The 16101-nt window shown below is 29.4% G+C and overlaps 4 protein-coding genes and 2 pseudogenes across 4 annotated transcripts; 3 read left to right on the top strand and 3 right to left on the bottom strand.

The window, feature by feature from the left end:
* Positions 1 to 5247, top strand: part of LOC113366885 — a 7472-nt pseudogene extending 2225 nt beyond the window's left edge.
* A 36-nt stretch (positions 5248 to 5283) lies between these two features.
* LOC113368408 (39S ribosomal protein L33, mitochondrial-like) lies at positions 5284 to 5671 on the bottom strand. The gene is made up of 3 exons (XM_026609951.1): positions 5619 to 5671; positions 5440 to 5543; positions 5284 to 5368 (listed from the first exon to the last, which is right to left on the bottom strand). The coding sequence occupies exons 1-3, from the start codon at positions 5657 to 5659 to the stop codon at positions 5319 to 5321; spliced, it is 195 nt and encodes a 64-aa protein (XP_026465736.1). The 5' UTR covers positions 5660 to 5671; the 3' UTR covers positions 5284 to 5318.
* A 363-nt stretch (positions 5672 to 6034) lies between these two features.
* Positions 6035 to 6629, top strand: LOC113368407 (annotated as a pseudogene).
* Positions 6630 to 7520: 891 nt separating this feature from the next.
* Positions 7521 to 9955, bottom strand: LOC113368403 (selenide, water dikinase). Its single transcript, XM_026609949.1, has 5 exons — positions 9766 to 9955; positions 8825 to 9099; positions 8484 to 8743; positions 8176 to 8336; positions 7521 to 8104 (listed from the first exon to the last, which is right to left on the bottom strand). Exons 1-5 carry the CDS (start codon positions 9953 to 9955, stop codon positions 7776 to 7778), a joined length of 1215 nt encoding a protein of 404 aa, XP_026465734.1. The 3' UTR covers positions 7521 to 7775.
* Positions 9956 to 10744: 789 nt separating this feature from the next.
* On the top strand, positions 10745 to 12142 carry LOC113368406 (39S ribosomal protein L10, mitochondrial-like). The gene is made up of 3 exons (XM_026609950.1): positions 10745 to 10889; positions 10961 to 11470; positions 11772 to 12142. Exons 1-3 carry the CDS (start codon positions 10868 to 10870, stop codon positions 12035 to 12037), a joined length of 798 nt encoding a protein of 265 aa, XP_026465735.1. The 5' UTR covers positions 10745 to 10867; the 3' UTR covers positions 12038 to 12142.
* Positions 12143 to 12519: 377 nt separating this feature from the next.
* On the bottom strand, positions 12520 to 14684 carry LOC113366886 (thyrostimulin alpha-2 subunit-like). The gene is made up of 3 exons (XM_026608531.1): positions 14588 to 14684; positions 13275 to 13465; positions 12520 to 12612 (listed from the first exon to the last, which is right to left on the bottom strand). The coding sequence occupies exons 1-3, from the start codon at positions 14682 to 14684 to the stop codon at positions 12520 to 12522; spliced, it is 381 nt and encodes a 126-aa protein (XP_026464316.1).
* Between the last annotated feature and the right edge of the window lie 1417 nt (positions 14685 to 16101).

A 16101-nucleotide genomic window follows, 5' to 3' on the forward strand; every position in this document is an offset into this window, starting at 1 on the left:
AACTCAAAGTCGAGTTACATACTCATAAATCTTTCTGATGACTCCCAAAAATTGGTAATGGATACCTTGAGACACATTAATGGAGATGATTTTTGTTTGAAATGAAGCAAATCAATATGTGGATCTAGGATCAATTTGTATACCAGGTTAGGACTTTACTATGCTGAAAAATTATAATGTTTTGTTTTTACACTAAGAATAAATAATATATACCACTAACTTAAAGCTATCTTGTACAAAACTGGTCTTATATTATTTATTTATTATTTATTTCAATACAAAATAATTCTGGTTTATTTATTTGCAAACGCGTTTTTATTTGTAATATGTGATATATTTTTGTGTGGGTTTAGTATGCCACCCAGAAATGTTCATTAATATTTTAATACAACAAAATCTTCAAAATTACAATTTGGCATAATTTTTCTTGGTGATTTTCCTTATTATAGATATTGGAAGACAGGGGAACTTATAGTGCAGAGTGGTAACTGATTACTCGAATATAAAAGATGAAAATAGAATAACAGCATGGAAGACAAGTTCCGTGCATTTGCTGTTAGTAAATTAGAAATTATGGTTTTCATAGAAATCATTGTGTAGAAGCTCTAGATCATACTAATGGAGATGTGGCCAGTTCATTAGAATTGTTATATTTTAAGTATTATAATTTAACTAAGAGAAATATTGATTGCACATTAAATGATGAAGAGCTATTAAGTCAACGCTGTGATGAAAAATATGTATTATTATCAATCTATGAAGAATCATTTGTTGAAAAAGATTTGAATAAAATATGGAGTTTAACTTTAAAACTAGATAATTTATTAATATAGTAATTCTATTAAAAATCTTATCATAAAAGATGAAAAGCTAAACAAATAATAAGAAAATGTGAGAAGTGTAGAAATTTTGCAAAGGGTAAATGTAAATTTGGTATTAAATGCAGATTTTTACATGAAATTGTAGAAACAACCTTCCAAAGAAGAATTGGTTCGTGAATCGGTTTTTATTTAATTTAGAAATTCGATTTACTGAAAATCAAAATATCCATTTGAACCACCTATGATTTTTCTAACAACAACACATAAGATTTTCCAGATATGTTCTGTATGCATCTGTGTAAAAGATTAATTACTGAAGCTCAGAACCTTGCTGATGATGGAATTGCATGTGTTTTTTCTTTAGTAGAACTTCTTAAAAATGAAGAAATATGGATGAATTTATTTCTTCAACAAAAATAAAGTTCATAGACTGCACTCGAATGCTGTTTGCAGATGCTAAAACTGATAGAACAAAAGTCGAAAACAATTTGCAACTCATCATGCCAAAGGTTTTTATTGTTCATAATTTATTTTTTAATAGTTGTGTCTGCATGAAGAAGATAATAATTTATTAATAAAAGTTTTATTATGAAAACTAATTTGTTTTTTTAGTTACATCTAAAAATAACTGAGATACAGTATTTTGATTATTTGTAGTTTTTTTAATACTTACTGTTTTTATAAAAAAAATGTTTTATTCTAAACTTTTAAATATCAATTTCAACTTGAGATTTTTAATCATTTTTTAATAATATTGATACTATACTCTTCTATTTTATTAGGTTCAACTGGGAGAGAGCATCGTACTGTGAATAACAGCTCCAAATTAAAGGATGATGGTGTATTAGCAACAAAGTTTTTTGAGAAACAATCCAATGCACTTTATAAAGAATTTATAGCCATGCGTAAGCAATTGCCTGCCTGGTGTGAAATGCAGCATATCATAGATGTTGGGAAAAATCTCAGGTTTATTTATATCAGTTCTTGATTTGCTTTTGTGAGATTTTTATTTATTCTATGGTGCTCAGTATTATCAGTTTATTATAAATAAAATATAGAAATTGCTAGTTTCAAAGAGAATTAATGACTTGCAATATAATCTTTGTAACACTATTTTGAAAATCTTTAAATTTAGGTTGTAGTCATAAGTGGTGAAACTGGATGTGGTAAAAGTACCCAAGTAGGCAATTTCTCTTGGATGACTGGTTAATAAACATCACCAGAATCTCATCTCGAAATAGTTTGTACTCAACCCAGAAGGCTTTCAGCAATAGGTGTAGCCGAAAGAGTTGCTCAAGAACGAGATGAACGCTGTGGAAATTCAATTGGATACCAGATTCGATTGGAAAGCAAGACTTCCAGAATGACCAGACTTACATTCTGCACTACTGGTAAGTTATTAGTTTTATTTAGAAATATCCAAAACATTTGCAACCAAAATATATAGTTTCATTTTATTTATCATACATTCTCTTGCACTTAATTCTTCTTTCACTTAATAAAATACAAATTTATTATTTTAATAGTATTCCCTATTAACTCTTTAAGGTATATTATTGAGAGATTTCTGACAGAAAAGAATCTTGACTCTATAACCCATGTTATAGTTGATGAAGTTCATGAGAGGAGTGAGAAAGTGATTTTCTATTAATGATGCTTAAAGATTTACTTAAAGTTAGAAAAGATTTAAAAGTGATACTTATGAGTGCGACATTAAATGCAAAAACATTTCTGAATATTTCGGTGGTGTGCCAACATTGGAAATACCTGGAAGAACATATCCTGTGGAACAGTTGTTTCTTGAGGATATTTTGGATGTTATTAATTTTAATGTATGTATCAATAATAATGTTATATTTTATTTTATAATTGTTTATAATATTTTTATATAGCAAGAAGATAACTCTCAGTATACAACTCACAATAAGAAAAAAATTGATACTATCAATCACCTTGAAGAATTAATAACAGAAACAGCAGTTCCTAGTCATACTATTCGGGATGAAAATTTAAATATCAGTCAAATCTGTGCTAGATATAAAGGTTTGTTACATTAAAATCTTTATTTTTATATCCAATAAATCCTAAAGCAATAGATTGTTAAATACTGGTAAAAACTACGGCTTCTTTTTATAGGGCATACCAAATTGACTTATAAAAATCTGTATTTAATGGACCCTGATAAAATAAATCCAGAATTGATAGAGCGTGTACTTGAGTACATTTGTGTAGGTAATCATGATTGGCCAAAAGAAGGATCTATTTTAATTTTTTTACCAGGAATATCGGAGATATCAACAGTTATGGATCATTTGAAAGACAATCATTTATTTAAACCCCGGTTAATATTTAAATGTTGCTATATTCTGTAGCAAGAAATTTATTAATTTGTTTATTCAAGGACTGGACATTCTTGCTATTGCCATTACATTCAACATTAGGTTCTGAGGAGCAATCTGCAATATTTAAAAAACCTCCACGAGGTGTCAGGAAAATTGTTTTAAGTACTAACATTGCTGAGACATCTATTACAATTGATGATTGTGTTTTTGTAATTGATTGTGGAAAATGAAGGAGAAAAGGTATTTTAATTTTATATATCATCTACTCATAACTGCAAATAAAATAAATAGAATGCTTTTATATTTATGCCTATAAATTTATTTATAATTTTATAGATTTGATAGTGGGCGCAATATGGAATCATTAGATATGGTATGGGTATCTCGTGCTAATGCTTTACAACGCAAAGGTCGCGCTGGTCGTGTGATGCCTGGTGTTTGCATTCATTTGTATACTAGTCATCGTTTCACTATCATTTTCTGAAAGAACCAGTTCCTGAAATACATAGATACCTTTGGAACCATTGATACTGAGAATTAAGACAATGAGTTATTTTGCAATCAAAATTTGTATGAAGTTCTAGTGGGATTATCAAAGTTCATAGTCATACTTTGAAATGAACTCTGTTAGTAATATTATTAACCATTTACTAATTCTATTGTTCAACAGAAAAGACCTTAGAACCACCTTCTAGAGCTAGTATTACATCAGCTATAAACAGATTACGTGATGTTGTGCTTTGGATCTGGAGGATAATCTATCACCCCTTGGCCATCATTTGGCAGCTCTGCCTGTTGATGTAAGAATTGGTAACTGATGTTGCTTGGTGCCATATTTCATTGTGTAGACTCAGCATTAACCATGGCTGCATGTCTAAGTTATAAAACACCATTTTGTTCACCATTTGGCAAAAAGGATCAGGCAGATAATAGGAAGAGACAGTTTGCTACAGGAAATAGTGATCAACTAACTGTGCTTAGAGCGTACCAGGTAAATCTTATTACTCTAAATTTGTTTCATATTTTATTGGATTTGTGATGTATTTTTCAATTAAAGAGAACATTGTATTTCAGAAATGGCAAGAAGTTTCTAAAATTAGCCATTTGGCAGCAATAAATTTTAGTGAAGAAAATTTTTTATCTTACAAAACATTGACTGCTTTAGCAGATATTAAGCAACAACTTTTAGAACTATTAGTATCAATTGGGTTTGTCCCAATAACTATGCATCCATCTAATAATAATGGCAAGGACAGAATTTTAGAACTAACAGAATGAGGTAATAATATTATATTGAATAAAATAAATTTACTTTATAATACTTTAATCTCTTTAATAACTTTTTTTAGCTGAATGTAAATAGCAAAAATTTTCGATTATTATCAGCTATATTAAGTGCAGCACTGTATCCAAACATAGTGAAAGTATTCACACCAGAAAAATCATTTGAACCAAGTGCATCTGGTGCTATACCCCGATTGCCTAAATCTGGAGAGTTAAAGTTTAAGACAAAAGCCGATGGATATGTAAGAACATTATATACAAATGTTATTCTTTCTGCAAGTTTTATATAAAACTTTTTATTTAGGTACATATTCATCCTTCATCAGTAAACTATACAGTAGGCCATTTTTCTAGTCCGTATTTAGTCTTCCAAGAAAAAGTTAAAACTTCTAAAGTGTTCATTCGTGATTGCTCAATGGTTGCAATGTTACCATTAGTTTTATTTCCTCTCATTTAGAAGTGGAACTACAAGGTGGAGATTTTATTATTTCAATTGAAAAGGGATGGATTTATTTAAAGCATTCAATCATAGGGTAAGTTAATCTAATATTCTATATAATGTGAATAAAATAATATTTATTAACAATCACAGATAGCCGAAATGTTGAAGCATATGCGCCAAGAACTTTTACAACTATTAAAGAGAAGATAAAGGATCCTTACCTCAATTTACTTAATCATGATAATGGAAATAAAATTATTAACACGATAGTCACCATCATATCAAAAGATTAATGTGTTGAACATGAGCCAGTTCAATATATAATGCATACACTCATGAATGTGATATTTTTATAATACAAGAGATTTTATGAATAATAAAGTTTTTTATTTCTATTTACATTACGATCAAACTATATTTATGATAGATTTATACACTTCTCACTTTTTTAATTTCTTTATATATGCATTCTTGTTTTACTGAAAATAAAATGATTAATTACGACTAGTGCAAAGCAAAAAATAAAAATTGATAATATTCTAATACATACTGTAAGGATCTATTCTTAACATTTCTAGTTTGTCAGCGAGTCTTTCCCTTATCCAAACAAATTTATGACCTGTAACTACACTTTCCATGAGTACCATAACAGATCTGAAAAGATAAAAGCAATATATAATAAAACAGAAAATAAAACTTTTATGGCTAAAATATGCCATTACCACTCACTTGCTCTTAGCCCTTTTTAATAAAACGTTCGTTAAAAACATTTTAAATATCGCTTGCAGAAATTTAAAAATACTTTGGAGAAGTATTTATTGGTTATATCACATGTAAATGAATCTTATAACTTTTTTAGTCTTTTGAATATTATATTTTTACCCTTTTGAATATTATTTTGACATATCCATGTCCGCATCTGACAACACTACTTAAAACATGGGGAAGTGTTATTTGTTGTTCTCTGGCAACATTATAATTCGTTTTATAAGGGGAAGGGGCAACATCTGCTTCGTTTTCCCTCGGTTTTCTATTCACTATTATTAAGTCGCTTTGTTAACTCGCAGAGGTACTTGCTCTGAAAGTTCAGATATATTATCTGTTTTGGTTTTGAATTGTTTTATATTTATTTCTAAAGTGCAAATATGTCTGGACGTGGCAAAGGTAAGTTAATAATAAAATATTTTATTTGTAGGCTTAGGCTAATTTTCTTTTCCTGTTAGGCAAAGCTAAGGGAGTTAAATCAAAATCCCGCAGCAACCGCGCCGGCTTACAATTCCCTGTCGGTAGAATTCACAGGCTTTGAGAAAAGGAAATTATGCTGAACGGGTCGGCGCTGGAGCACCCGTCTACTTAGCTGCTGTCATGGAATACTTGGCAGCTGAAGTCCTTGAATTGGCGGGAAATGCAGCTAGAGATAACAAAAAGACAAGGTTTGTATCTAGGCAATTAGTAGCTTGGAATTTTATTTGAACAATTTGAGTAATTCTATTTATCATTCACAGAATTATTCCCCGTCATCTCCAACTGGCGATCCGTAACGACGAAGAGTTGAATAAGCTACTTTGCGGAGTCACTATCGCTCAAGGAGGTGTTTTGCCTAACATTCAAACTGTTTTATTACCTAAGAAAACTACTACGAATACATCTGCACCTGCAAAGGGAGGAAAGACCCAACCATCACAAGAATATTAAATTTTAAACTAAGTTATTATAAGCCATTTTTATAAATTGATCATTGTTATATCGTGTACTAATTTGTAATAAAAATAAATTGATAAAATGTAGTTACGTTTTTTTTATTATATATATTGTGGTAGCATTTTTGTTAATGTCCTGTGGGCACGCCTATAAAATATTTGTCTGCCTGTCAGTAAAATGTAAATGTTTACTGCCTTCTTAAGCTAAAGCTTCGTTAAAAAATCTACGGATAAATAAATTTAAATATTTCATAAAAATAAAATAGCAAACACTTTGTAGCCATTTCATAAAAATAAAATGGCAAAAACGGCAGAAGAAACAGACTTGCTAAAATGCTTATAAAAATAACTACATAAAACTTTAAGCCTTAAGAACCTTTAAAGTTTTCAATTTTTTCAGTAAAACATCTACCATATACAATAATATTAACCAAGCAGTATTAGTATATTAAAGCTAAGCATAAGGCTCAATTTTCATTTAATTTCAGTGCTATGTAAAGTGTGGAATTATATATTATTAAAACTTTGTATTATTTTGAAATATAAGGTAGTGTCACAGTTTGTTTGCCTGCAGTGCAATCATTTAAATATAAATGTTTATTATTGTTCTATATTTGAATTTAAAACAAATGTTTGATTGGGCATATGCAATATTTATGCAAGATAAATATTTAATTGTTCAGTATTTCCTGAAATATATTAAGCATTGGTAAAATTTGACATTAAAGAACAATAATGCTTTAATTTTGCATAAGGCTCAGTGAATTTTCTATTTCATTACAGTGCAAGTGAAATGTAGTGTTAATGTATTTTTAAGATTTTTGATAACAATACCTCAGAAAAATGGTTAAAAAATCTTATTTATGGAGTGCACATTATCCATGCTGTTAATGGTGAGTACCCCACTGTAATATCTCAACTAAAAAATGTCTTTACTTTTGACTTTATTAAGAATTGAAAAATACAAGAAATTTCTTCATGATTCAAAATTACTCTTAAAACAATAATTCTTATCTATATATATTCTTAAAATCTACATTTGCATTAATAGAACAATTTGTTTCAAAAAAATATTGAAGCATTGCAAATAGCAGGAATGAGATGCCATTGTTTAACTAGCATAATGTTGACACAGACATACACCCTTTATTTCATTCTGTAATTAAATAATCATATCATTATCATTCTAATCTTTTGCTGGAACTTCAATAACTCTAGGTTTGTCAATTATTCTTGCTGTGCGATTTCCTTTTTCAACAATTCCAATGATCCAAGCTTGGTAACCTTCTTGTTTCTCAATGTCTTTGCAATAAGCTGCAGCCTGTTCTCTTGGGAGGCAGATCAAAAGACCTCCAGAAGTTTCTGCTGAATGTCCTTGCAGCAGTTGAAACATGTTACCACATGCTTTTGCTACAGCCGTCATCTTGGCAATCACAGGCAAATTGTGAATTACAAAGGACACTTCGTTCTTTTGATGAGATGCCAAATTTTGTGCATGTCCCAACAAGCCAAAACCTGTTCAAATTAAGATTGATATAGATATAAATAGGTAATGCTTCATTTTAGTCATAATTCTGTAACATTACCTGTTATATCTGTGGATCCATGTGCATTATATTTGTGCATAAGTCTTGAAGCAATTCTATTAAGTCGAGACATGGAATCCATTGCCCGATGATAAGCTTTGCGTACATCTTCTTCTGAGACAACCAATTTAATTCTATTCCAACGTTCTGGCTGATCCAACCTATAAAATATAACATATACATTGCAACAATGATGTATACAAATACATGATACAAAATGTCAAGTAGAGCTAGAAATAGACTATCTAAGAAAGCAAATTTACTTCATTCTTGAGTTAATGTCTAATACAAATTAATATTCAATTTACCATTGGTGAGCATTGACTGCTACTTGGGTTCCAAGGGGTTTTGTCAAGACCAATACATCTCCCACAACAGCATTATCTGGCACAATATATTCATTAGGCTGGCATACTGTTGAGGCAACACCTCCAATTGTACACCATGGATTTACAACGGTTTGCCCTCCAGTCACTGATGTTCCAGCCTCAAGTGCAGAGTCTTTGAATCCTCTCATAATCAATGGAATGACTACATCACGTTCTTTTTCAGTCATTTTAGTTGAGACCTATAGATGCACAGATGAATTGAAAATACAGTAAATGTCTTTGCTTGTTATGAAAGCAATGTTTTTAAAACTTATACTTACTGCAAGTAACATGAGCATATTATCACATTCGGTCACTCCCATTGCATATAAGTCGCTCAAAACATTAGCACAAGCAATTTTGCCCATCATGTAAGGATCATCGACCAAGGGATAAAAGAAGTCTGTCGTTTGTACAAGACAAAGACCCCCATGTCGCAAAGGAGTGACTGAACAATCGAGACCAATCCCAATTCTTGGGATGGCCATATGCATGAAATGAGCATGTTCATGTTCTTGGGCATTATAATCTTGTTGCAGGGACTCTACCAGTTTACCTAGATTGATATGTTTTTATTAAATATTTAATTAAAGATAATGCTGATAAACAACAGACAATTTCAGATTCTCGACTATTTTCTAAACAGTATTCAACAGAAAATCAGATCTGGACATGCTTATTAAATAAAGATAAGAAAATATTCCTCTAAAATTTATAATTAACGTTTTTTTTATCATACATGTTCATAAAATCATTTTTTAAGTAAATCGCGAATGATAAATTGTAGAAGCAATTATTCAAACTCATCATAGAGTAATAATTATAATAGAGAATTCATGTAAAACCAGTTGATTTGACAGCTGGAAAGAAAATATGCCAAAAACATAAATTCACATATCCGAATTGTTTTCATAAACATACCGATTCCCAAACTGTAGATAATATTTTTAGGTAAAACACTATTATTGAACAGTATGTTAAAATAATGTGCATCAATATGAATTCTTAAACAAGTATTTCATCTCATTTCGTAAAATTCGCAGAATATTTTATATCAAACATCACATAACAAAAATTTTTTTGGCTACCTCATATGGAATATATGAATGCAAACAATGGAAAATTCCAGAATCAGCTACTGTATGGCAGCTTGTATTGCAAGTGCATTATGTGTGCAATTAAAAATAATTTCTTATTGAGGTTTGAGAAGTGCAGAACTCACCGAGGACTTCTTGAGGAACTTTGCAGCCGCGTCCTTTCAAATCGGCAAATCTCGTCAGACGAAAACTGGCTTCCAAATCATGGGCCGTGGGGTCAAATGGTCGGCGTAAGGATAATGCATTGGGATTGCCGGCCATCTCCAAGGCTGCTACTTGTAAAGCATCTTGCGTCACATTTTGATAGTCACCCATTGTTGATATAATTACTTTACTTAATATATATTGTAGTGGAACTTAATTATTATAAACAAACGATCACTATCCTGAACAAACGAATGACGAATGCAAAATGGAGTTCTCCCTTTATTAAAAACAAGCGCAAGCGCTAATAACTCTGTAGTTACACGATTGGTCCGAAATATCAGCGGGCTCCAATGCTGCGATATGATTGGCTACTGAAGCCTCACTAAACGATACGGGGAGAAGTCAGTATTTCTCCCTAAATCACTCCGGAAAATAGGATTTACTCTTATATTAACAATTGTGCTCAAAAATGCAATAACTATTTAAAAACATATATAATCGGACCAGTATTTTCTGCTAAATAAATTGCATGACACTCTGCCCTATTTTAAATACGATAGAAGCTGAAATTATTTTAGTTTGAGGATTTCAACAGCGCCATTGTTTTGTTGTGGGAAAACACAGAAGTGTTGAAATAACGCTTGGCGCCAAATTTGAAATCTTAATTTATATGTATCATTCTTAATAAATTCGGTGATAGTGTAAAACTGTGTTAGGCAAAAATATTGCAATTATGTATTTCTTCCAAAATCATTTCATCTTCTAAAAATTTAATATAATTTTATATGTACCAATATTTATAACAGGATATTTTATATATTTAAAGATAAAATTTAAAATATTTATTGCTAAAACAGCTATCATAAGTTTAGAGATTTGAAAGAATTTTTTAATGAACTAATATTAATTTTGAAATCATGCACCGTACATTTTAATTCTATACTATGATGGAAGATGGACACGAGTTAAACTCGTACTGTCACTTCATCCATCATACTTGAAAAATGTTAAATATTATTTACAACATCTGACATAAGAAATATTTGTGACACAGAAAATATACATTAATCAATTAGCAAAATGTCATTTTTAATCAATAAAGGTGAGATTTATATAATTCAATTTATTTTTTATGATCTAAACTGTATAATGTGCTTAACCTAAAATTTATAGGTTCTAAAACTATTGTATCTACAACTTTGCAATTTAAACGTTTTCGTGGTAAAATTAATATTCAAAGACCACGAGAACCCCATTATGAAAAAGCTAGAGTTTTAAGGTTTGTACAACCAATTTTTGCTGATAAGAAGAAAAAATTACCTATTATCGATCTATGCACTAAACCTGTGGATACTACGAAAAGGAATGTAGTTAACAATCCTTTAGAAAATATACTTGCTAAAGAATGTCTTAATTGGTTTAATCATTCTAAAATGGTAGTATTTTTCCATAAAAACACGTTCAACAAGGAAGATGAATTCGAAGCAATGGTTAAATTAAAACATGAAAATATGTATATGAAACAATATGGAGCTGCTATAGTGAAAAAGGCCCTTGTGGATACAAAATATGAAGCCGTACTAAGTCTTTTTAAATCACATAATGTGATGATATTCAGCCCGGATATTAAAGTTTCTAAAGTGCTTAAAATAATGAAAAAATATCCTCAATTAATAATGTTAGGTAAGCATTAGTATCTTCGTAGTTAAATTACTAGATAACGTAAAATATGGAAGAATCATGACATTTATAAAAACAAATCATATGGAATTCAATGTTAAATAATTAATACCAAATTTAATGTTAAACAATTAATATTACATTATATTAATAATAATTCTGCCACAGCAATTGATTTACTTATATGATAGTATAATACAAAAAACTAATTGAATTTTGTCTGACATTGTTTAAATTTCATGATAATAATTCTACTATCGGTTATTATCGATATCTACTATTATTTGTGTTTATTATTTTTCAGCTGGAATAGTGGATGACCGTCTTTTAAGTCACTCAGAGTTCTTGAGTTATGGAAAACTTCCTAATTTAGAAACAATGCAAGCAAATTTAACCAATGTTTTGAATATGGCTGCATTATCTTTAACTAATAATTTAACATTACATCAAAGTAATTTAGTATCTAGCTTAGAACAATATGCTGAGCTCAAAAAATCAGAAAGTTCTGATACTTCAAAAGAAAGTACAAATAATGTAGAAGAAACTTCACAAGATAAGTCAAAAGAATAGTCATAATAATGGGTTATATATTTCTTAATTTATATAATTGATGATAATAGGCAGTGATTATGCATTATTTATGCAAATAATTAAACATCTGTAAATAAATTATATAACTACACATTTATTAAAAATATCATTATAAGCATTTACATCAGAAAATATTATCCCAATTATTAAAAGAGTTGTAATAAATAAATAATTTAATAAGTATAACATATTTTAATGCTTAACTATAAAAAATTACAGATAAACAAAATAGTAATTCGATTTATTTAGTAAGTTTATATATGATGCAGCAAAAATGTGAAATTTTAATATCACAATATTAACATTACCAAATATTGCCAAATTAATATAATTAATAAATAATAGAGAATGTTGCAAATATCGTAATAATTTCAAATAAAACATAAACATTTTAACAAAAAATTCTTCATGTGGGATTGTTAGTTTTTCAATTAATTTACTAATTCACAATACATTCCAACTCATTCTTTTTTGCAATGGTAGCACGAGCAACTTGTAGCAGATTTAAATGTTACAATTTTTTGACCGTCCAAACAGGCTGCAGGAATTTCAATCTGAAGAGATAAATGAGATTTACATTTTGTTAAATGTAATAATGAAAGACAATTGTTTCAATTTTCAGTTTTCTAAATGATGTTTAGAATTGAGAGAGAAACTTTTTGAAGCTCAAATAGTTACCAAAATCTACTCTTTATGATTACTGTGCATTGATTGGAAACTTTAAAATCTGCATTGAACTAAAATAAAATAATTAACAAAAGTAAAATTATATTCGATCTGATTCTAAACAAAATATTTGATTACCATTCTGAACGCAATCCGGTTACATTTAAATAGCTTTACCTTTATAAATTCACATCTCGAGGTATACAAGTATATGAAATTAGTGCTACACTTCAAATAAAATATTATAATTGAATCTTTGTTGACCAACCCGTTGGAAAAAATTACTTCGAAGTCTTTCAATACTAAATTTATGGACTAAAAAGGACATTGCTTTCGATGAATATTTTATTCAATTCGAAATGTTTATTGGGACTATAGATTTAGCTGCATGCAAGATACCAAATATGAGAAAAGGACAAATAATTTATTTCACAGTTATATTTCATGATACGTGCTTCTTTTAAAAAAAAGGTATATTACACTATTAAAAATAATTTATTATATGGTATAATTTATTGAAAAAATATAGTTAATAGATTAATTTACTTACATCTTCTGTATCCATGATATTGCAGCATTGACCGACGCTCACTAATTGCTGGTTACGGACAGTTATTGAATGTAATGGACCCAAGGTTCCGTGTCTGGACGGAACCGTCCAGGATTCGCAGAAACCGCGACAGGCATGTGTCGCCACTGTGAATTTGCGACAGCCTGGAATGCTTATTTCGCGGGTATGTCCTGAACATTATAAAAAATAGTAAATTGAAATTGGGAAAAATTTATTTGAGTTATTATATATATATATATATATATATATATATATATATAACTAAACTAAAATTATGTTAATAAAATATGCTATATACTTATATTTTTAAATTGTGACGATAAAATTTTAACAGGGCCTATTAATATGAACTTTGACTATTTTTGTAAACCACTTTTTGTGTTCAAATAATATTTTTTTATTATATAGAATTTTAAGGCTATGAATTTATACACAGAATTAAATCTATAGTTATAATATAACTATAATTATAGTTATAACTAACTATAGTTAGTTAACTAACTCTAACTAGTCTAACTCTACAGCTAGTTAGAGTTAACTCTATCATCATACAAGGTTTTAGAGAAATCGCAAAAAATAATTTTGAACAAACATTTACGAAGAAACGGTCGGCCTATCTTATCGGGATCCTCTACTGGTATCTTTCAAACGGTTTTTATAATTTTAAAAATTATTCAAGATTTTTTGTTAAAAACGTGTACGTACAATTTTGCACACTTCTGATAATTTTAAAAAAATGTCTTAGTCGATAATCTCACAAAGCTAATCAAAGCAAGTGGCATCGAGTTTCATCAAATGGATTTTAATTTTCATTTTTTGTCGACATAATGTCAAATTTAGGTTCATATAGGTACATATATATGCACACACACCTTTTTTGGACTCAGAATGACTTTGAGAAAACATAACATAAAGAAAACATAAAATTATCAAATCAGATTTCTTGGCGAAAATATTATATATCTTCAGCTCTAAAGTAAGTATCGTTTTACTTACACTGAAATTATTAAAATCACAATAAATCAATAATAAAAATTTAGAGATATCTATATGTCTCAAGATCCTCAAAATATATTATGTGTGGATTTGTAGTAGATAGAGCGGGGCACAAAGGTCCAATTTGACTTTAAGTTTATACAAACTTCATCGAAAAGTTAAAAATACACATGTACGCTCACGCGCATATGTCTTTTCAAGTGCATCGAGGATCGAATTATTAACATAAGCAATAAGTTAATTATTTCAAACATCTATAATGATAATTTTAAAGTCTTAAGATTATTTTCTCATACCAACTCGATGACATCCCGGTTTGTACCACAACTTGTTTGCGAATGCTCCAAAAGTCGTTAGTAAAAGCAGCAATACGGCAGAAGCCGCTAATTGCATGTTAACGCTAAAATAAAATAATTTTCACAATACAAAATATAAATAAATATATTGTTCTACTCTCAAAATTACAAATTTTTGGCTCGCAAATTGTATCGTACCTTTTTTATTTGTCGCACGTTGTTGTTCGTCTCAAGATTTTTGCTATACTGTTTGTATGTAAACAAAGAAATAGCATTTGAATGAATTTCAAAACATTCCCTACTTTATTTTTCATTCTAAGTAAGATGTCTCTTAGACAATATACATTTAAAGCATATGAGGCGCAAGACGGCTGAATAATTAATTGCAAAAACTCATTTACACTGCATATATTTTTAAGTATCTGCTTACCATAAGAATTCTACATATAATGTACTGCGTATGCTTTGAGAAAATATCTTTAAGATAAAAATAATTTAGAAAGAGGCCTTTTGCGAGCGTTTCTAAACATTTAATTATATATCTAGTTTTGTGGAATACGGCTAAATTTTATTGGTAGGCCAATTTTTTTTTTGTGTCATCTATCAGAATATAATCTTAAAGAATAATGTATATATACATTATTCTTTAAGACTATGTGTTGGTCTTTGTGACTTTAAAGCAGTGATTTCCAACCTGTGGTGCGCGCCCCCCTGGGGGGGCGCCATACCGTCCCAGGGGGGGCGCGAAGCTGTTTCAAAAACATTATTTTTAAATGCTGAGTAAGTGTCAAAAACAAATCAGCAAAATACTTAAAATACTTCTAAGAGTGTTTGAGCTCAAAAAAGAAATTGCTATATTCCTTGCTGATAACAAAAGAGACGGAGCAATCTTGTTTTAGGACACAAACTTCCTTGCAAAATTTGCGTATTCAGTTGATATTTTTCAAAGACTTAGCGATTTAATTAAATCAATGCAAGGATCTCAAATTCATGCTTTTGTTCAGAAAGACAAGATTACGGCTTTAATGAAAAAATTAGAACTGTGTATAGCTAGTATCAAATAACTTTACAACTTTAACATGTTTCCCACTTTTAAAATTACTTGTGTTACTGATGAAATAGAAGTAAGTAAAGATCTTATTATTATATCAGTCATATGACTAGTCTGCGAAACCAATTTTTGCATTACTTTAAACATCTAATTACGTCCAAATACGAATGGATTAGAAATCCATTTGTCATTGAGAAACATGGTGATTTTGATCATTCAACAGCAGAGCAGAAAATGATAATTGATTTATCTAGTGATAGCACATTGAAGCAGATTTTTCAGGACGAAAATATATTGTTAAGTTTTGGTTACCAGTAAAGGACGATTTTTCTACTTTGAAATAATGCTTTAGAAATTTTATTACCATTTGTGAGATCTTACTTATGTGAAACAGAAAATTCTTATAATAAATAGTTATGTTTGTATGCATATTTTTTATAATACTGTGTATTATTTGGCATAA

Source organism: Ctenocephalides felis, unplaced genomic scaffold (assembly GCF_003426905.1).
Source record: "Ctenocephalides felis isolate EL2017-DRISC unplaced genomic scaffold, ASM342690v1 CF-g0.4_SCAFFOLD_01170, whole genome shotgun sequence".
Lineage (NCBI taxonomy): Eukaryota > Metazoa > Arthropoda > Insecta > Siphonaptera > Pulicidae > Ctenocephalides > Ctenocephalides felis.

Coding starts and splice junctions, on each gene's coding strand:
- LOC113368408 (XM_026609951.1), bottom strand. CDS start 5,659: ATGTTTTTAACGAACGTTTTATTAAAAAGGGCTAAGAGCAA. Junction 5,544..5,618: donor TTAAAAAGGGCTAAGAGCAA/GTGAGTGGTAAT, acceptor TTATCTTTTCAG/ATCTGTTATGGTACTCATGG. Junction 5,369..5,439: donor GTTAAGAATAGATCCTTACA/GTATGTATTAGA, acceptor TTTTATTTTCAG/TAAAACAAGAATGCATATAT.
- LOC113368403 (XM_026609949.1), bottom strand. CDS start 9,955: ATGGGTGACTATCAAAATGTGACGCAAGATGCTTTACAAGTAGCAGCC. Junction 8,744..8,824: donor ATATGCTCATGTTACTTGCA/GTAAGTATAAGT, acceptor GTGCATCTATAG/GTCTCAACTAAAATGACTGA. Junction 8,105..8,175: donor TGGATCCACAGATATAACAG/GTAATGTTACAG, acceptor TAATTTGAACAG/GTTTTGGCTTGTTGGGACAT.
- LOC113368406 (XM_026609950.1), top strand. CDS start 10,868: ATGTCATTTTTAATCAATAAAG. Junction 10,890..10,960: donor GTCATTTTTAATCAATAAAG/GTGAGATTTATA, acceptor TAAAATTTATAG/GTTCTAAAACTATTGTATCT. Junction 11,471..11,771: donor TCCTCAATTAATAATGTTAG/GTAAGCATTAGT, acceptor ATTATTTTTCAG/CTGGAATAGTGGATGACCGT.
- LOC113366886 (XM_026608531.1), bottom strand. CDS start 14,684: ATGCAATTAGCGGCTTCTGCCGTATTGCTGCTTTTACTAACGACTTTT. Junction 13,466..14,587: donor ACCGGGATGTCATCGAGTTG/GTATGAGAAAAT, acceptor TATAATGTTCAG/GACATACCCGCGAAATAAGC. Junction 12,613..13,274: donor ATATCATGGATACAGAAGAT/GTAAGTAAATTA, acceptor TTATCTCTTCAG/ATTGAAATTCCTGCAGCCTG.